At 39.0% G+C, this 20,789-nt stretch overlaps 1 protein-coding gene across 7 annotated transcripts in view; it reads left to right on the top strand.

Annotated features, from left to right (window-relative positions):
• Positions 1-20,789, top strand: part of UTP15 (UTP15 small subunit processome component) — a 30,736-nt gene that overhangs the window by 3,609 nt on the left and 6,338 nt on the right. For 3 of the 7 annotated variants that reach the window (XM_063623198.1, XM_063623200.1, XM_063623199.1), the window contains exons 5-13: positions 171-349; positions 1,261-1,386; positions 3,065-3,200; positions 7,569-7,653; positions 8,475-8,624; positions 9,369-9,470; positions 9,639-9,772; positions 9,941-9,999; positions 10,500-10,736. In XM_063623198.1, the coding sequence (XP_063479268.1) occupies positions 171-349; positions 1,261-1,386; positions 3,065-3,200; positions 7,569-7,653; positions 8,475-8,624; positions 9,369-9,470; positions 9,639-9,772; positions 9,941-9,999; positions 10,500-10,717 (1,189 nt within the window). In that variant the 3' untranslated portion in view covers positions 10,718-10,736. Of the gene's footprint in view, positions 1-170; positions 350-1,260; positions 1,387-3,064; positions 3,201-7,568; positions 7,654-8,474; positions 8,625-9,368; positions 9,471-9,638; positions 9,773-9,940; positions 10,000-10,499; positions 12,581-18,567; positions 19,036-20,789 lie in introns of those variants that run through there. The other 4 variants (XM_055254428.2, XM_055254431.2, XM_055254429.2 and 1 more) reach the window with 2 other exon arrangements.

The raw sequence follows: 20,789 nt of genomic DNA, 5'->3' as shown, positions 1-20,789 counted from the left end.
TGGGGGCAAACACTTGTAAGTTTTCTCTTTCTTTCATGATTTTCCTCTATGAAGACTCCCTGAAACTCAGCTGCTTTTTTTTTAATCTGAGAAAAAGGAGCATTTTATGTTAGAAGGTACCAGAAAAATAATTTTCTTGCTTTTTAATATACTGATCTTTGATCTTTCAGAGCAGTTCATACAGTAGATTTTACAGCTGACAAATATCACGTGGTCTCTGGGGCTGATGATTATACAGTTAAATTATGGGATATTCCAAACTCCAAAGAAATTTTGACATTTAAAGAGCATTCTGATTATGTGAGGTGTGGATGTGCTAGCAAACTTAATCCGGATCTCTTTATAACAGGTTGGTGAACTCTATTCCCTCCTGAAGCAAATAATCTCACGGGGATGTACTTTAATGTTGCTATGGGACTCTTTTGGGATGGAGGGGTTTAAAATTTTTTTTATAAAGGAATATGTTTCTGATTAATTCTTCAGTTTTTAAATTGATTTTTACATATGTATGTTTGTATTTATTTTGAGACAGGGTCTCACTCTGTTGCCCAGGCTGGAGTGCAGTGATGTGATCACAGCTCACTGCATCTGCTACCTCCTGGGCTCAAGTGATCCTCCCACCTAAGCCTCCCAAGTAGCTGGGACTACAGGTGCCTACCACCACGTCCAGCTACTTTGTGTATTTTTTTGTAGAGACAGTTTCGCCATGTTGCCCAGGCTGGTCCCTAACTCCTGGGCTCAAGTGATCCACCTGCCTCAGTTTTCTCCCAGAGGGCTGGGATTAAAATTGTGAGCCACCGTGCCTGGCTTCCAGTTGTTTTTTATTTTCTTATTCTTCTTTTGTTGATTGTTCATGTCTTCCAAATGTGTTTGAAAAAATCAGGCTGTCTTGAAAACATAATAGACTCTCAGAACTGTAATGGATAGTACCCTGCCTCAAGCAGCCAAGAAACAAAGAGTGCAGTTTAGCCTTTGTGGGTGCCTTTACAAAGATTTCCAGATGATTCAGTAGTGACAGTAGTCCAAAGAAAGGAATATTTTAAGATCAGAGCAAGTTAGATTCTGTATAGTATTGTGTAGTGCTTCTTCAGACACGATCAGTAGTAGAGGGTTTGGAGGTCCTGTGTCTTCATGAATATACATATACGTCTTTTTAAAACTCCATCTAAGCTTTTTTTCCTTTTAAAATTTATATCTGGATACACACAGTTTTTGTTGTTTTAAGCAGTCAAATTAAAAATACAAAAATTGACATTTTAGGATCATATGATCATACTGTGAAGATGTTTGATGCACGAACGAGTGAGAGTGTTCTCTCTGTTGAGCATGGGCAGCCAGTGGAGAGTGTCCTACTTTTCCCCTCTGGAGGTCTTCTGGTGTCAGCAGGTACTTCCTAAAAATAGCTTTCACCAATATTGTTGGTTTTGAATCACATTTGTTTAAAATCAGTTGCTGTTTGTGATTTATCAGTGTGCACTTGAATTGCATATCTAAGTTTTTGTTCAAACAGTTGATAGGTAGGACTGGCAAGCAGTTATCATTTATTGTGTACCTAATGTGAGCCAGGCACTGTGCTGTTATATGCATATTAACTCTAATGCCCTAGATGATGCTACAAGGTAGTTAGCTTTTTCTCTACTTTACAGCTACTGAAATAAAAGTTTTAACTTATTTTTCCAAGGCAAAGTGGTAAGTGGCAGATCTGAAATCACAGAACTCGAGAGCCTACCTTATGTATTTAGCCCTGTGCCATCTTATTGAACCCCAGAAATTTAGCTCATACTCCTTTTACTCCTACCTAAGAGATCTGCAGCAGCTTTTGAAAATCAGTTATTTGAGATCTAGTAGGCTTATCTCTTTTTCTGTGACTCTCTTGACTGAAATGCCCCTACCCGGCAAATAGCTGCTAGTACTAGAGAGAGGAGATAATGTGGCCTCAAAAGGGGCCTTGGTACATTTTTCAACAAGTTGGGACTGAGATGTTTTTCTCATTTTGCACATATTGCATTTTCATAATTACAATGGAAGAAGTAAATTGGCTTTTTTTCATTTGTAAATAAAGTAAAAATGTGTTCATATTAGAAGAATGTATAGGTAGTATATATACTTGACAACATATATATTGCTGTGTGTACATCTTTTTTTTTTTCTTAATTCTAAAATCTGGCTAGAAATTACTCTGTTTTATATTCTTTTCCCCAGTACCTATTTGATTTAAAAATAAGTGGAGGCAGGATGTGGTTGCTCACGCCTGTAATCCTAGCACTTTGGGAGGCTGTGGCAGGCGGATAGCTTGAGTCCAGGAGTTTGAGACCAGCCTGGGCAACATAGCAAGACTCTAAGACTCCATCTTTAATTAAAAAAAGAAAAAAGTTGATAATGTCAGATGTGTCTACTTTTCTTGCTGTTATTCTGACAAATGGGAAAAATATCACGTTGAAAAGGGAGAATAGAAAGCTGTATGCTGATCTCCACTGTGTGTCACTAGCTAATTGTGACCTCGGGCAATCCCTTAAGGTCTCTAGACCTTGAAAATGAGAGGGTTGGACTAGATCAGTGATTTCAACTGTGATCCCTCTTGTGAGGTGCCACATAGGAGTGGAGAGGTGGGAACTGTGAGTTGGGTTCCAACTCCTGTTCCCCAGTCAAGATTGCAGTCTCCCCTTCCATCCTTTTTTCTGTTTTTCCATATTAGACTTTTTTGCTTGATATTTTGTTGCAAATCTACATTATTCACTTCTACCGCTATATAGAATTTCTTTTAAAAAATGGTTTTATTATAATTTTCTTAAAATGAACTCTTTCAGTTATACATTTATTTTGCTGGAATTTCTGTACGCTTCACAAATATTATTTGATGGTCATAACAGTTCTGTGAGGTAGGAACTGTTATTACCAATGACCCAGGAAGTGGTACATCCAGGATTTTACCGGGCAGCCTGGCCTGGACTCCCTCACTCAGCCTCCATGCTTTGTGGAGTGTCCAGGGAAGAATGCTTTTCAGATCTTTAATATGTTAAATCTGTGGGCAGAATATCCAACTAATGATGATTTCTTTTTATAGGAGGTCGTTATGTTAAAGTCTGGGACATGTTAAAAGGAGGACAATTGCTAGTATCTTTGAAAAATCATCACAAAACCGTGACATGTTTATGTCTAAGCAGCTCTGGACAGAGGTTACTCTCTGGCTCACTGGATAGGTTGGCATTTTAATTTTTTTGTATATTATTATTAGTGTACAGGTGTTTACTGCTTGAGGAAATGAGTTATTTCAGCAATATTTGTGATAAGTATACGGATAATGATTTCCAGGAGAAAAAAACCTGTTGAGTTGAAAATAGTTTTGACCTTTTGTTTACATATAGCTACTTCTTTTCTTTTCTTTTTTTTCTTTTGAGACAGAGTCTCGCTCTGTTGCCTAGGCTGGAGTGCAGTGGTGCAATCTCTGCTCGCTGCAACCTCTGCCTCCCAGGTTCAAGTGATTCTCCTGCCTCAGCCTCCTGAGTAGCTGGGATTGCAGGCACGTGCCACAACACCCGGCTAATTTTTTTTATTTTTAGTAGAGACGGAGTTTCACCATGTTGGTCAGGCTGGTCTTGAACTCCTGACCTCGTGATCCGCCCACCTCAGCCTTCCAAAGTGCTGGGATTACAAGCATGAGCCACCACGCCCAGCCACCCGTAGCTACTTATTTTCTCCTTTGACACAATTTGTTTTAACTTGTATACTTAAACAACATTATTGAACCATTTGAATGATAATCTTTCAAATAATGTTATTCTATAAACCATCTTTTAAAACTATTATTGTACATTCATATATTTTGAAGTTTTCTTTTTTTTTTTTTTTTTTTGAGACAGAGTCTTGTTCTGTCGCCCAGGCTGGTGTGCAGTGGCACAGTCTGGGCTTACTGCAAACTCTGCCTCCCAGGTTCAAGCGATTCTCGTGACCCAGCCTCCCAAGTAGCTGGGATTACAGGTGTGCAGCACCATGCCTGGCAAATTTTTGTATTTTTAGTAGAGACGGGGTTTCGCCATATTGCCCAGACTGGTCTTGAACTTCTGGCCTCATGTGAGCTGCCCACCTCGCCCTCCCAAAGTGCTGGGATTACAGGCGTGAGCCACTGTGCCTGGCCTAAAAAGTTTTTTAAAAATTAGTTACATTAATTTTTTTTTTTTTTTTTTTTTGAGATGGCGTCTCGCTCTGTTTCCCAGGCTGGAGTGCAGTGGTGCAATCTCAGCTCACTGCAACCTCCGCTTCCCGGGTTCAAGTGATTCTGCCTGAGCTTCCTGAGTGGCTGGGATTATAGGTGCCTGCCACCCTGCCTGGCTAATTTTTGTATTTTTAGTAGAGACAGAGTTTCGCCATGATGGCCAGTCTGGTCTCAAACTCCTGACCTCAGGTGATCCACCCACCTTGGCCTCCCAAAGTGCTGGGATTACAGGCATGAGCCACCGCGCCTGGCCTAAAATTTAGATAGCACATTTTATTTAGCCTAATATCTAATGTAAAGATAAAATATATATTACATATAAAATATAATTTCACCATGTAATCTATGTCAAAATAATTAAGATACTAGAAATAAATTAAGCATCTAAACATGTGCACTATGATACAATAATCGTATTTTAGTTTGGTACAGTGTCCTACACCTGTAATCCCAGTGCTTTGGGAGGCTGAGGTGGGAGGATCACTTGAGGCCAGGAGTTTGAGACCAGCCTAGGGAATATAGTGAGACCCCATCTCTACAAAAAATTTAAAAAATTAGCTGGCCACAGTGGTACACACCTTTAATCATAGCTACTAGGGAGGCTGAGGCAGGAGAAGCACTTAAGCCCAGGAGTTTGAGGTTGCAGTGAGCTGTGATAGTACCACTGTACTCTAGCCTGGGTGACAGCGATACCCTATCTCTAAAAAAAAAAAAAAGAACGATAATATTTTATAAAAATTACTGTCTCAGTTTTTAAATTAAAATTAGATAAAATAAAAAATTTAGTTTCTCATTTTCACTATCCACATTTCAAGTGGTCAGTAGCCATGTGCGGCTAGAAGTATGGCACAGTTCTAGAATTTACATGATTTATTATTAATTTTTTTTTTTTTTTGAGACAGGGTTTCGCTCTGTCACCCAGGCTGGAGGGCAGTGGCATGATCTTGGCTGACTGCAACCTCCACCTCCTGGCTTCAAGTGATCCCCTCACCTCAGCCTCCTGAGTAGCTGGGACCACTGGCACACGCCACTGTACCTGACTCATTTTTGTATTTTTGTTGAGATGGGGTTTTGCCATGTTGCCGAGGCTGGTCTCCAACTCCTGAGTTCAACAGATCCTCCCGCCTCAGCCTCCCAAAGTGCTGGGATTACTGGCGTGAGCCACCGTGCCTGGCTTACATGATCTATTTTTGATTATTTTATTTCCATATTTTCATTTTTTTCTGCTGTTATGAAAAACTTTAGTTTTCAGCATGTTAATTAAAAAGTATACAGTCATCCCTTGGTAACTGAGGGGAATTGGTTGTGGATGCCCAAGTCCCTTATTTAAAATGGCATATTTGCATATAACCTACACACATCCACTGTATACTATAAATCATCGCTAGCTTATTTGTAATACCTAATACAATGCAAATGCTATGTAAATAGTTGTTACACTGTATTTTAAAATTCTGTATTATTTATGTATTTATGGATATTTTCAATCCATGGTTGGTTGAATCTACAGATGTGGAACCTGAAGGATTGACTGTACATATTTTAAAAGCTAGAAAATATTTTTAATACAAAGGAATTTTTTGTGTAATACATGGCAAGTATTTACACGTTACTGAAATCATGTTACTAGGCAATTTGGGGCTTGATTCTTAGGTATGTTCCTAAAAGCTAAGTGTAAATTGTCTCTATTTGTGGTGGTTTCAACCAAGAGTGATTTTTGTTTCTCAAGGAATGTTTGACAATATCTTGAGAAAGTATTGTTTTTTATCACAACTCATGGTACTTACCATATAGGGGATAGAGGCCAGGAAGGCTGCTAAACATCCTACAATGCACAGAACAACCCCTACAAAAAAGAATTCTGTGCCCCAAAATGACAGTAATTCTGAGATTGAGAAGAATCCCTGATCTTTGGCTTCATATGTACTTTCTTTCTTTCTTTTTTTTTTTTAAATTTATTTTTTGTAGTGACAGGGTTTCATCATGTTAACCAGGGTGATCTTGAACTCCTGGGCTCAAACAATCTGCTGTCCTTGGCCTCCCAGAGTGCTGGGATTACAGGTGTCAGCCATCACACTTGGCTTTGTGATGTGCTTTCATTGATACTTTTTTCTTTTTTTTTTTTTTTTTTAAGATGGAGTTTCACTCTTGTTGCCCAGGCTGGAGTGCAATGGCACAGTCTCGGCTCACCGCATCTTCTGCCTCCTGGGTTCATGTGATTCTCCGGCTTCAGCCTCCCGAGTAGCTGAGATTACAGGCATGTGCCACCATGCCCAGCTGATTTTGTATTTTTAGTACAGACAGGGTTTCTCCATGTTGGTCAGGCTGCTCTCTAACTCCCGACCTCAGGTGATCTGCCTACCTTGGCCTCCGAAAGTGCTGGGATTACTACAGGTGTGAGCCACCGCACCTGACTGATACCTTTTCTTTACTCCCAAGTTTGATCTTCAGATGACAGTGGCTCGTGGTCTGTCCTGTTTTTGTTTTTTTTTGTTGTTGTTTTTTTTTAATTTTTGAAACAGAGTCTTACTCTGTGGCCCAGGCTGGAGGGCAGTGGCATGATTTCGGCTCACTGCAACCTCTGCCTCCCAGGTTGAGGCAATTCTCATGCCTCCGCCTCCTGAGTAGCTGGGATTACAGGTGTGTGTCACCACACCTGGCTAGTTTTTATTATTTTTGGTAGACATCGGGTTATGCCGTGTTGGCCAGGTTGGTCTTGAACTCCTGGCCTCAAGTGATCTGCCCACCTTGGCCTCCCAAAGTGCTGGGATTACAGACCTGAGCCACCACACCCGGCCCTTCTAGTTTTTTTATAAGTGGCTAGTCGAAGTCTTTATACAGATGTTATAGTTAGGGCTGGTGTACAGCTCTATTTTTTTTTTTTTTTTTTTTTTTAGACAGAGCTTTGCTCTTGTTGCCCAGGCTGGAGTGCTGTGGCATGATTTTGGCTCACTGCAACCTCCACCTCCCAGGTTCAAGCAATTCTCCTGCCTCGGCTTCCCGAGTAGCTGGGATTACAGGCATGTGCCACCACGCCCAGCTAATTTTGTATTTTTAGTAGAGTTGGAGTTTCACCATGTTGGTCAGGCTGGTCTCGAACTCCTGACCTCAGGTGATTCACCCACCTTGGCCTCCCAAAGTGCTTGAATTACAGGTGTGAGCCACTGTGCCTGGCCTACAGCTCATTTTTTAAGGGATTCAGTGATGAATTAGTTTGTAATTAACATTACTAATCTTTGTTTTTCTTCACTGTTGTACAGATTTTAATGTTTGTATTTTGTTTTCAGAAAATAGAAATTTGCATTTTATACTCATTTTCAAGGTGATTTTTGACAAAGCTTTTCTTTTTCATTAGGAAGGTGAAAGTATACAGCACAACTTCCTACAAAGTAGTTCACAGTTTTGATTATGCAGCTTCAATTTTGAGTCTTGCCCTTGCAGTAAGTACCTTTACCTATTTTTAAGTCTGTCACTAACCCTGCCTGTTAAATGAAACTAAAATGGAACTTTGGGCTTTATTTTTAGATTTGAGTAACTTTTCTTGCCACATTAGATATTTGAGTTAAGACAATTGCTGGAGTATGTAGCTTGTCCTATTGAGTTAGTATGAATTCAGATTTAGGTTCCACTCACTGTATAACTTCAAACTGAATACAGTGCTCTAGGCATTGTTAACACTAAATGCAGGACCTGGGAAGCTGGTAAATCTCTCTTCAACTCATTTAACTCAAGAGTATTATAGTACACTAGAAAGGCAGATTAGCTCTCTGAGCAGAAAAAAAGATGGGCGGGGGGAAGGGGACAACAAAATGAAATATCTCCTTTTCTTTGTTACTGCTCTTTCTGAAATGTATACTGTCAAGTTTTATGAGAAGCCACATTTGGGCAGGAAGGCATTTGACTATATTATATAGAAATCTGATTTGGGAGAGGAAAAGCTTACTAAAAATATTTTCGGGGGGCAAGATCATAAAAGTCATGCTACTGTGTAATCCTTGATGCAATTAACTATGTATTATACAAACTTTGCCAGTGATATTTTACAAGTATAAGTTCTGTCAATGTAGTTGTATCCTAAGGAAAAAATGGTTTTGCTTTAATGTCTTGCACCAATCATTGTTAGGCAGACTATGTATATCTGAATGGAACTGTTGGTGAATGTATGGACAAGCAGCAAACACATTACAAATGTGTTTTGAAGTAAAAGTACTATAAATTATGAGTTAAGAATAGACTAACTTATTTTTCTAATTGTTATTAGCATGAAGATGAGACAATAGTTGTAGGAATGACCAATGGAATACTGAGTGTTAAACATCGGAAATCTGAAGCAAAGAAGGAATCGCTTCCCAGAAGAAGAAGGCCTGCATATCGAACCTTTATTAAAGGAAAAAATTACATGAAGCAACGGGTACTTGTGCATTTCTCATATTTGTTTAAAGGGTGAAATTTGTTAGAGTAGCCAGCTTGGTCCCTGCACATTACTGGAAAGCGTAGTTCACGTGGCACTTTATTTTGCTTTTCTCTACATCAGAATTATTTCTATCTAGATTGCTAGATTGGTAACATCATTGATGAGTAATGGGGAACAAGGACTACTTTATGTAATACTCTGCATCATAACATAATGTTATAATGCTTTACTGCATTCAAAATAATTTCACATACTACCTGGTTTGATCTAAATCCCAAGAAGTAGTAGAACCAATCATGTCCCTGTTTGGCACCTGAGAAGATTGAGTGACAAATAATTTGTGATTGATTCAGGATTTCATTACTGGTATCCAGAGTTGTTGAGACTGGATCTCATTATCTCTGATTGTTGTTTGATTTCTCTTTCTACTGTATCACACTGCCTGCCACATAAAGAGAATTGAAATGAGTAATTTTTACCTAGAATTAAGGCAATGGTGCATGTTGTACGTTAAAATTATAAGAGAGTAAGAACATGTTGATGTAGCATGTTAGTCCATTTTTTTTTCTATTTTTGACTCTGATTAGCAGGATTCATTTTTATTTAATCTACATTATGGGCATATGAACATTATTTGTGACATAGTTCAGAGATACCACTTCATTATGAAAAAGTTTATATTAAATATATATTTATACAGATACTGATTTTTCTTCTCTATAAATGTACTTTTCATTGCAGGATGACATTTTGATTAACAGGCCAGCAAAGAAACACCTAGAATTGTACGACAGGGATCTGAAACATTTTCGGATCTCTAAGGCACTCGACAGAGTTCTTGATGTGAGTGAGCATTTAAAAAAAAAAATCATGTTATTACTTACCCTGCATATTACCATGACTTGGAACTGTGAAGATAAATACCTATTCAAACTTGATAATTTAGTGCAAGACAGTGATTTTTTTTTGTGCTGTTTTGTCTACTCATGTTGACTTTGAAAATTTTTCTAGCCCACTTGTGCAATAAAGACACCCGAGATTACGGTGTCCATCATAAAGGAGTTAAATCGAAGAGGAGTCCTTGCAAATGCGCTTGCAGGTCGGGATGAGAAGGAAATCAGTCACGTTCTTAATTTTTTGATAAGGTATGTTTTATGTCTGTAAAACACGATACATTTTGCATCTGAAATCCTTTATCACCAAATAAAAGACATTTAGTTTGATCTTTGTAGAGAACTGATGAAACAAATCTGTTTTAAGGATTTTTTTTTTTAAGTTTACAAGTTTCACTAAACTGAATTTTTACTTTGTAGGAATCTTTCTCAGCCAAGATTTGCACCTGTTTTAATCAATGCTGCTGAAATAATTATTGGTAAGTCTTTGTTAAAACTTGAAAATCCTAACATGCTTGCAAAAGTAGAGATGTCAAAATCAAATTTGGAAATCAAGTAGATCAAAATATCTTGCTTTTATCAAATCTCAGTATGGATTTTCATGGAGAAAACAACAAGTCAGTACAATTTAAAAAGTAGTAAAATGTTTATAGTGGTGTGACTTTGAATTGATGGGACTAGGGTTATTATAAAAAATTTTTTTTCATAGACATCTATAATGACGATGACAATTTTTCAAATGGGAAAATGAAAATAAGTCAGGAACTTCACCCTATACTTTCTGTAATTATTATTTTTTGAAATAAATTTGCTCAGAGGGATTGTTATACTTTCTATAAATCATTAATTAATTATAAAATAAGTACAGATTTTTCAGTGTTCTTATGGTTAATATTTTTATACTTTTAAAAACTTTTGCTTTTCACTTAATGTATAGAAAAATATTGCTAGTTAATGTGTTTTCTTTCTCTCTTTTTAGATATATATCTGCCTGTAATTGGTCAGTCCCCTGTAGTTGATAAAAAGTTTTTACTACTTCAAGGACTTGTAGAAAAAGAGATTGATTACCAGAGAGAATTGTTAGAAACCTTGGGGATGATGGATATGCTTTTTGCCACCATGAGAAGGAAGGAAGGCACTTCTGTGTTGGAACATACACCTGATGGATTTCCAGAGAATAAGAAGATAGAATCCTAGTGTCTGCTAAATAAGACATGTAAGAACTCTGAAGTTGGAATAGATTTGACTGTATTAAATGTTGGCAAGAGACTTTCTCTGATACATTAAAAAAACTATTTGCAGAAGCAGTTCTATGGAAGAGAACTGGAATAATTATGGCTGGAAAACAAGTACCTGTTTTAAGTAAGACATGGTTTTCCATGTAATATTTTGAATTATAGCGTCTTCACCTAGAAGATCTCAATTGTCTTAGTCACAGAGTAGGTTTATCTGGGATGGATGTTAATTTTAGTACAGGAGTGTTCTGTATCAACATTTGGGTTGGTATTCAGACGGGAATTCAAATATGAATCCTCTCTGGAGAGGGTCCAACTGGGAATCCTGCTAAAGGAACAAAGCCTTGTATTACCTCTGGAAAACAACAAGAACAATTGGCAGCAACAAAAAGCCTCTTTCTTGACTTTAATCAGTGCCTTTGGGATTTCTAGGCCCTTGCTTAGTTTGCTTCCTGTCTTCTTGATATCTACACTTGTCTTAGATCACATGCCCTGCTTCAGCTGATAATGGGACTGCATCGATTCCGAGTGTGGCAAGTAAGTGGTCGGCTCTGAAGAACTGACGCTAGCTAGATTTGTATTCAGAGTGTGAGAGCAAGCTCTACAGATAGACCTTATTGGACTGCTTTTTTTTTTCTTCATGCAGCCTTTCTACCAAGTTTTCACCTTGTTTCAGGTCAGAGGGAATGATAGAATTTGTCATTTTTCTTACAATAGCCTTTCAGACTATTCTTCATATGTTTCAAGCTAATCTTGTAGCTAGCTACCTAATCCTCTGAAAACTGTTTTCTCTGATTTGTATTTAGATTCCTCCCCCCATTATTCACAATCATAGTGTGTTTCGGAACCCCAATCCAGAGCAGTTTGCTTTGGAAAATAGTTGTTTTTGAAAGTTTAATGTAAATAATTATTTTTCAGAAGTTGTTTTTTTTTTTTTTTAAAAGACGGGGTCTCACCTTATCGTCCAGGCTGGAGTGCAGTGATGCAATCTCGGCCCACTGCAACCTCTGCCCTTCCGGGTTCAAGCAATTCTCCTGCCTCAGCCTCCTGAGTAGCTGGGATTACAGGTGTGCACCACCACGCCTGGCTGATTTTTGTACTTTTAGTAGAGACGGGGTTTCACCTTACTGGCCAGGCTGGTCTCAAACTCCTGACCTCAAGTGATCTGCCTGCCTCGGCCTCTCAAAATGCTTGGATTACAGGCGTGAGCCACTGCGTCCAGCCTATAACTATTTTTTTTTATAAAGAGAGATTCTTATTTTCTTGGCTTTTTGATGTATCCGTTCCTGATAGATAATCGTTGGTTAGTAACTCCTAGTACACTGATTTCACAGTTGCTACCTCTCTTACCTTTCTCTAATTATTACGCCAACTCAAGTAGTTAAAAATCAGTAAGAAAAATGTCTTGAGCTAGAAGAACCCATAGAGGAAGATTTTGTAATGCGAATCCCCTCTCATAATTTTAGTTCTGTAAATTCAGGGTTTTTTTTTTTAAGCAGAAAAAATGCTTAATATGTTCCAGTAAGGGTATTAAGTAAAAATTAAATGTATTAAGTTTAACATATTAATTTAACATTTAGACTAACATTAACATTTAAATTAATATGTTAAGTGAATATACTTAATATATTCTAGTACGAGTATGCTTGGAAATAGGGCGTTTCCTTTTCATGAATTGATTTCATACAGCACAGTGGCTTATAAGGAACCAGCAGTGTTTTTCCCTGAGTAATTATGAACTTAGTCAAGATCAGAAGCTGGGTTTTGGGGTTGAGAAGGGTTCATTTATTTAAATAAAGTTTCTATTTAAAAACCTTTTTAAAAAGTTAACATCATAAATATTCTGATAATTTGCATAGTAGTAAAAATTAGAAGTTGAAATTCTACCTAAAGCTGTAGTTGCCGTCAATTTTGTAACATGTGACAAAGGTTTTCCCATATGTCATTTCATTTGATTCTCACCAGAACCATCCAAGGTTGATGTTATTCTCATTTAACATTGAGTTAACAGAAGTAGTTGATTCACTCTCAAAGTCCCTGAGTGTGAGCTCTTCATCCTAGCACTGTGAAGTGGTTTGCCTGCTGGGGCCTAAACTCCTCATTCCCTTTAACAAAGCTTCACTGAGTGCTGCAGTTCTCAAAATATGTTATAGTTACACATTTTCAAACAGGTCAGGAAGCAGTTCCCATAGCCATCAATACTTAAATTCAGGAGTACTTTGTTTGTTTGTTTGTTTTATTTTGTTTTTAGAGACAAGGTCTCGTTCTGTTGTCCAGGCTGGTGTGTAGTGGTGTGATCATAGCTCACTGCAGCTTCTGTCTCCTAGGCTGAAGCCATCCTCCCACCTCAGCCTCCTGAGAAGCTGGGGCTACAGGGATGAGCCATCATGCCCAGCTAATTTTTGATTTTGATTTTTTGAGATAAGAGGTCTCACCATGTTGCCCAGGTCTGAGGCAATCTCCTGGTCTCAAGCCATCTTCCCACCTCAGCCTCCTTAATGACTGGGGTTAAAGGCATGAGCCACTGCGCCCAGCAGGAATGGTTATTATATTCATTGAGACAAACTGTAGTATTTGCTGTTTGAAGTATTTAAACATAATTGGCATATTACAATATGTAACACTGGCCTTAAGATTCTAATTTAAAATGCTTAACAGATTTTTAGACTTGTGAGTTTTAGTTGAAAGGTATTTTAAAATGTTACTAAGTCTGCAAAAGTACTGAAATGTTTCAGAGAACTTGGAAAGTCACCATATGTTTAATTTATTATATTTATGAGAGTTAAGCACTTGGGAACGTTTTGCTAATGGGGTCAAACATTTGCAATGCTGCTTAAAAAAGAATCATTTTTTTAAATGTGTAAATGCTATTAAGTTGTTTAAAGGAATTTGAATTGTAAATGGGATTGTTAAAACAAATTTAGTCTGTTCAACTCAATGAGGGCATTTCATTTTCTGTGAACAAAAGACCCTCTTAGACATTAAAAAGCAGCATGCCTCTTCCCTCAGCTATAGTTAACTGGAGCGTGGTGGTACAACTGACTCAACCCTTCTCTAAGCAGGGATTTGTAATTGGGATTTATAATGAAATTCCTGATCTGGGAAAATGGGAGGCTGGGAATGCTATGTCTAGGTCATCAGCGGAGAAAGTTGGTTTGTAGAGAATGAACAAGGATGAAACCTAAGTGCAAAGAAAATAAAGATTATCCTGCTTTAATAGATCAGACTAGAGGAGAGAGAAACCACCTTAGTTCCTGATGACTTCTGTTGCCCTATTCTGGTTGTACCTCTTCCCCCAGGGGTCCGTGATATTTTTGGATTCCCTCTAACATATGTTTGCTTAGGTGACTGTGAGTAGTTTTCTCTTATTTACAACCAAATGACTCTGAAAACATGAATCCACTGGTCCTGATATTTACTGAGACACATTAGAGGCCAGGGTATCAAGGTTATAGCAGTGAACAAAATAGACAAAATATCTCTCAATATTCTGATTGGGGGAGATACTTAGTAAACAAGTACATATGTAGTGGGGTCAGGTGGTGCTAAATGAGATGGAGACCAATCAGGTAGGGGAGGGAGATGGCAAATGTCAGGGGTGATAGGTGGGTTGGAGTTTTAAATAGAGTAGTTAGGGAAGGCCTCACTGGGATGACAGTTGAGCAAAGTTCTTTAGGAAGTGAAGGATCCTCATTGCTATCTAGGGGCAGAGTGCAGAAGCGTGCCTGGGGAGTTAGGAATGGCAAGGTGGCCTATTTAGCTGGCGTGGAGCAAGGGAGGGGAGAGTAGTAAGATAAAGAATGGTGTAGAAACTGGAGATCGTGCATTTTGACAGTTCTTTAGGGAGTTTTAACGTAAAAGGGAATAGCAAAATTGGGCAATGGCTGGAGGTATGTGGGGTCAAGAGATTTTTTTTTTAATTAGGTATAATTGATATGCTATAAACTACACATATTTAAGGTGTTCATTTGATATGTTTTGACATTTGTACACCCTTGAAACCACAATCAAGTTAATGAACATGTTTAATATCTCAAAAGTTTCCTCCTGCCCTTGGTAATCCATCTCTTGGCCCCTTCGCCTCAGGCACCTACTGAACTACTTTCTGTCACCATAGATTAGTGTTCATTTTCTAGAATTTTATAAAATGGAATCAGAATTTAGGATTTGAGGGGTCTGGCTTCTTTCACTTAGTATAATTGTTTTGAGATTTATAATTCATTTGAGATTTAAATTGGCAACAATGACAGAATGAATGTGTGTCAGTGGGGATAATCCTGTAGAAAAGGCAAAACATGATATAGGATCCAGGGGAGGTAGCACTGCTGGAGCAGTGGCTGGGAGGTGGGACAGGGTCAAGTGCCCAAGTGAAAGGGTTGGTTTAGATAGGAGAAGATAGGAGAATAATAATTTGGGCATAGTTCAGGAGGGAAGGCATATATGGGCACAGATGCCATTAGGTGGGTAGATGTGATAGTGAGGGTTTGTGGAAGTTAATTTGGTATCTCTTCATTGGAAAAAGCTCAAGAAGGTAACCAACTGAAATGAGGTTAAAGGAAGAGCAGGCGGAGGTGTTGGAAGTTTGATGAGATAACAAGATATGAATTAATCCTGATAACGTCAAGAACTCAAACTTTGGAGCCATCTGCATAGATTTGAATCTTGGCTTGACCACTCACTGGCTACACGATCTGGGGGAAGTTGTTTTGACATTTTGTATCTCATTTTCTTCATCTGTTAATCAGACAAACAGAATCACATAGGATAGTCGTGAGAATTGTGCTAATACCCATAAATGTACCTAGAATATTTCTTCTAAAATGTTGTTTTTAGAGAACAGTATTGAGAAGGGAGAGTAGAACAAGGAATTCTATCTGTGACTGACTGAACAATCAATTGAGATAACACTACCTTCAATCCAGCCCCTAGAATATTTCTGTTGTCAGCTAGTATGATTGGGGGCAATGAATGGACTGGAAAATGAAGTAGGGTCCCCAGCAGCACCAGGGGCCCACATGACTAAGGAAGTGAATGAGTGTTCTGGATTTACACTGAGACCCATCAGCATGGTGGCATGTTTTTCCCTTTACGTTCACCTATTAGGAGGCAGATGTGGAACAGACTGAGATACGGATTTAATAAGCAGTGGGGTTTTTGTAGGTGAATGCAACATAACTGGGCAGGGACAAAGGTAGTGTTAAGATTGATGCAAAGGAGTGATTGTAATGATAGAGCGTGGAAGCTAAGCTGGGTAAGTATGGAAAGGAGGCCACATGGGATTGAGGACAGTGAAAACACCTGGATCAATGGATTGTTGGTCTGTGTGTGGTTGAAGAGTTGCGGTTTGCCTACTAGAGATAGCGAGCTAGAGGTATGAAAGATGTTGAGAGAACTAAGCATTATGACAGCAGCAGTATTTGAAAGAGTGACAGCAAGCCAGGAACTAAAAAGTTAAAGACATGATAGGGAGTGGTCTCGTGATGTGTGGTGACCAACAAGGTGGGAGGTATTAGGGATATAGTCAGATGACATGAGATTCAGTGGTGAGGCTTTCTTAGGAAGGAAGGCGGGAGAATGGTCTGGAAACAGCATTGAGGATTACCTATACAACTGTTAGGAGTTGCACGGGAGATATGAGAACAACATTAGCACCACTGGAGAGGGCTGCAGAAGAAACAATGTCCTCAGCAGAGAGCCAAGGCTCAGATCAAAGGCCTGGAGAGAATGTCAACACAAGAGGTTGAGAGTCTGAGGGATGTTGCTGATGACTGTGAGACCCAGAGGGCAGAGGCAAAGGGTTTTAGGAGCTAGAGAAGGATAGAAATGGGACCAAAAGAGAGGATGTATGGAGTCTAGGAGATAAGGCGTGATCTAGGGTTGCTGGCTTCTTGTGGCAATAACTGGCATAAAGAGGGTTAGAGGGCATGATGACAGCCCTGATCATCTTCAGGTAGATGCTGGGTGTGAGGGAGGGAGAGAAGTGAGCTCTCCCCAGGAGCTTGTAGAATTCTGGGCACCATTCTTCACATCTGCCACACAGGTGCTGTGGAGGGTGGGAGAGGGGCAATCACTTCTACAGAAACAGGAAAACAGATTAAGTTCACTCCAGGTACCCCAGTTTTAAGTGAAAAACAAACACAACAACAACAAGAAAAAAACAGGATTTGGATTCATGTAGTCTGTTTTTACAACCTGCACCATTTATCATTGCTTGAGACAGCCTCATCCTCATTCTGCTCTCTCTCTTCCTCCCATATTCAAGCAGTTTTCAACATAACCCTCAGCTGCCACATCCTAGATGTCCTTTTGTTTTTCCATTCCCATCGCCGTCTCTTTGTGGCCCCAATTCCTTTGGACTTCTGCAGCACCCTGCCTTCCAGCTCCTCCAGCTTAGCAGTCCTCCAGTCCATCTTCCATATCATGGCTGGAGTGGTCTTCAGAAACATTTGATCTCATCACTCCCTGGAGACAGTCTATCACAGTGTCAGGGGGAATTAAAAGGACATGGTGGCAACTGAATGGAAGTGATGATGTAGGAGGTGAAACGACCAAACCCTCCTTCCATCCTTCGCTTTAGCTCAGGCAGCTTCCACGTAGAAGGCTCTTTGGCTTGAAATACGTATGATGTTATCCTCGGTTGGAAATTTGGTTTTTTTGGAGATCTTGATTCTGATTCAGAGCCTGTCGCCACTTATTTTTTCAGTCGATGTGTATTCCTCCACTGTTGCATCTGTTTACACAGTTCAAACATCCAGCCACTCTCCTCTCTGACCTGAGAACATAGAGGCAGGGATTCCTGCTGGGTCACTGTGCTTTTGGCACATGGTTAAAGTCTTGAGCAATTTCTCCTAATGGTTTTCTGTTGTTTTTGCTTTTGTTGTTGTTGTTTTTGAGACAGAGTCTTGCTCTGTTGCCCAGGCTGGAGTGCAGTGGTGCGATCATGGCTCATTGCAGTCTCAACCTCCCAGGCTTAAGCGATTCTCCTACCTCAGCCTTCCAAGTAGCTGGGACTACAGGCCCACGCCACCACTCCCAGCTAATTTTTTTTTTTTTTTTTTCGGTAGAGATGAGGTCTCACTTTATTGCCAAGGCTGGTCTCCAACTCCTGAGCTCAACTGACCCTCCCACCTTGGCCTCCCAAAGTGCTGGGATTACAGGCATGAGTCACCGTGCCTGGCCCTACTAAGGGTTTTCTAGAGATCTTTAATTAAAATTAATTAAAATTAAGAATTCAGTTCCTTAGTCACTTTGCCACATTTTGAGATGGCTGAAAATAGCCACATGTGGCTCGTGGCTACCATATTGGACAACACAGATACAGAGCATTTCCATAATTGGAGAAGTTTCTACCAGACAGCCTTGGACCTTTGGAGAAGTGCAAACTCGTTCTTTCTGGAGACTTGGGTCCACTTCGTTGATCTGGTCTGAAGTACTCATCTGGCAGCTACTTTATCTGCCAACGCAGCCACTGGCTTGGTCCTTCCTGGCTCTGGCCCATCTGTTTCTAACTTAGTTCCCTGGCCCTGACTGCCCCAGATCTGCCCCTGAGTTTTCTTCCTCTCACTGATTCTTGCTCATAAACTCTTCCCATGGCTTGATTCTTCCAGCCCGGTTGCTTGGCACCAGCTCCCCAGGCATTTTCTCTAGCAGCTCAGGGTCTGAGGAGAGGTCTCTTAGGACTGCCATCCATGCACTACCTCCCCTGACCAGGCTGGAGGAGAGGGACCTCACCTCAGCAGTCTTGGGTGATGCTGAGGCAGCATCGTAGTTCGTACCCACACAGTGGCATTCTTCTGTTTATTCATTTAACAGATATTTCTAGGCCACAAGCTGTGTGCCCTGAGGTCCTTGGGCTGTGATAACACTGGGGAATGAAGCAGCCCTCTGATGTCTTGAGACTTCTCATGTTGAGGATAGCCACCACCATGCCCTGGAAGCTCTCACCACTCTAACTAGAAATGCTTAACTCACATCCTCTCCAAATAGAGTACAGGCAGCTGCACATTGAAACTGAGATTGAAGAGGATACAGTGAAACAGCAGGGTGAGTTCTAGGCAAACTCTGGCCATTGCAGACTTTCTGTTTTCCTCAGCCTCCTTGCTGACACCCCACTGCCCTCAGTGGCTGCCCTCTTCTTTGTTGGAGGAATACCTAATGCTTGCAGAATCGTCAGGCCTCTCTCCCTTCTTCCTTCTCTAATCAAAAGAGGGAATCCCCTGAATTATTTCCATTATAATGTGTCTGTGTTTTAGTCAATGTATTAAAATGTAAGCACTGTGACTAATGGTGGACTTTGTTTTTGACATGAACCAGGTAAGAGAGTTGGGAGGTGGGGAAGAGAGTTTCTGCTTTTGAAACTCAGTAATGTTTATTAAAAAGCCCAGCCCTCAATATATACTTGCTTTTGATAATTTTCTTTACCTTGGCAGGGAGAGAGAAAGGGAGGGAGATTGAGTTGAAAAGCTTGAGACATTCCCTGAGAGAGATCTTAGATTTTGGAGAGGTCAGGCCGGGCGCGGTGGCTCACGCTTGCAATCCCAGCACTTTGGGAGGCCGAGGCGGGCGGATCACGAGGTCAGGAGATCGAGACTAAAAAATACAAAAAATTAGCCGGGCGCGGTGGCGGGCGCCTGTAGTCCCAGCTACTCGGAGGCTGAGGCAGGAGAATGGCGTGAACCCGGGAGGCGGAGCTTGCAGTGAGCCGAGATTGCGCCACTGCACTCCAGCCCGGGCGACAGAACGAGACTCTGTCTCAAAAAAAAAAAAAAAAAAAAAAGATTTTGGGATTTTGGAGAGGTCGAGTAGGGAGGGAGCAGCACAGTTGGGACTATGGAAAGACCATTCCCAGTGGCTTCCAGGGATGGAGAGAAGCAAATGCCAGCAAAGTGAGATCTTCCTCACTCTCGTTTGTCTTGCCTAAACTCCAACCTACATTTTTGTTTTGGTCTTACATCCCAGTAATCCCCAACAAGATGCGTGTGCTTTGGCCAAAGTGGATTATTCCTTTAAAACTTACTAGCTTCTCATTTTAGTTAACAATATAGTTTTAAATAAACAACATATGGACAGGGCATAAAATTCTGAAGTACAAAGTAGACAGTGATAAGTCTGTCTCTCATCCTTTCCCCTAGTCACCCAGTTATCCTATCTGGAGGCATTTATAAACATACATTTTTAGATATATATCTAAATAGGTATAGATATATCTCTATGTAGATTTTCCCCAATGTGATTGAAGCATAATATATATAATGCTGTTCACATTGCTCTGTTTTTTTTGTTTGGAAAAAGTAATAACATACTGTAGCTATAGTTCCCTATCAGTATGCATAGAACTGCCTCAAAAAATACACACATAGAAAAATTTTCCGACAGTACAAAACAGTATATATAATAGAGTAAAAAAAATCTCCATTCCTTCTGGGTCTCAGCCCACTTTCTTCTAAGGTAATGGCTTATATTACGGTTCTTCAGGGAAACAGAACCAATAGGAGATTTTTTATATATTATATATGTAGTCAGATTATATATTATATATCTCACTATAATATATATTGTGTAGTGATATATATATTTATACATAGTATATACTATATACTATATAATATACTATATACTATATAATATACTATATACTATATAATATACTATATTATATATAATATATTAATATATTATATAAAATATATTAATATATTATATATTATATAAAATATATATTGTATATATTATATATTATATATATAATATATAATATAGTATATTATATAGTATAGTATTATATAGTATATAGTATATTATATTAATATATAATATATTATATAATATATTATATAATATATTATATATTAATATAATATATTAATATAATATATTAATATATTATATAATATATTATATTTATATATTATATATTATATAATATATTATATATATAATATATTATATAATATATGATATATATAATATATGTAATATAATAATAGATATTATATTATATATTAAATATACATAATTATATGTTATATGTAGTG

Source organism: Symphalangus syndactylus, chromosome 18, assembly GCF_028878055.3.
Source record: "Symphalangus syndactylus isolate Jambi chromosome 18, NHGRI_mSymSyn1-v2.1_pri, whole genome shotgun sequence".
NCBI lineage: Eukaryota > Metazoa > Chordata > Mammalia > Primates > Hylobatidae > Symphalangus > Symphalangus syndactylus.
Note: the sequence above shows the minus strand (reverse complement) of the source record. Positions and strands in the feature narration are given on the sequence as shown.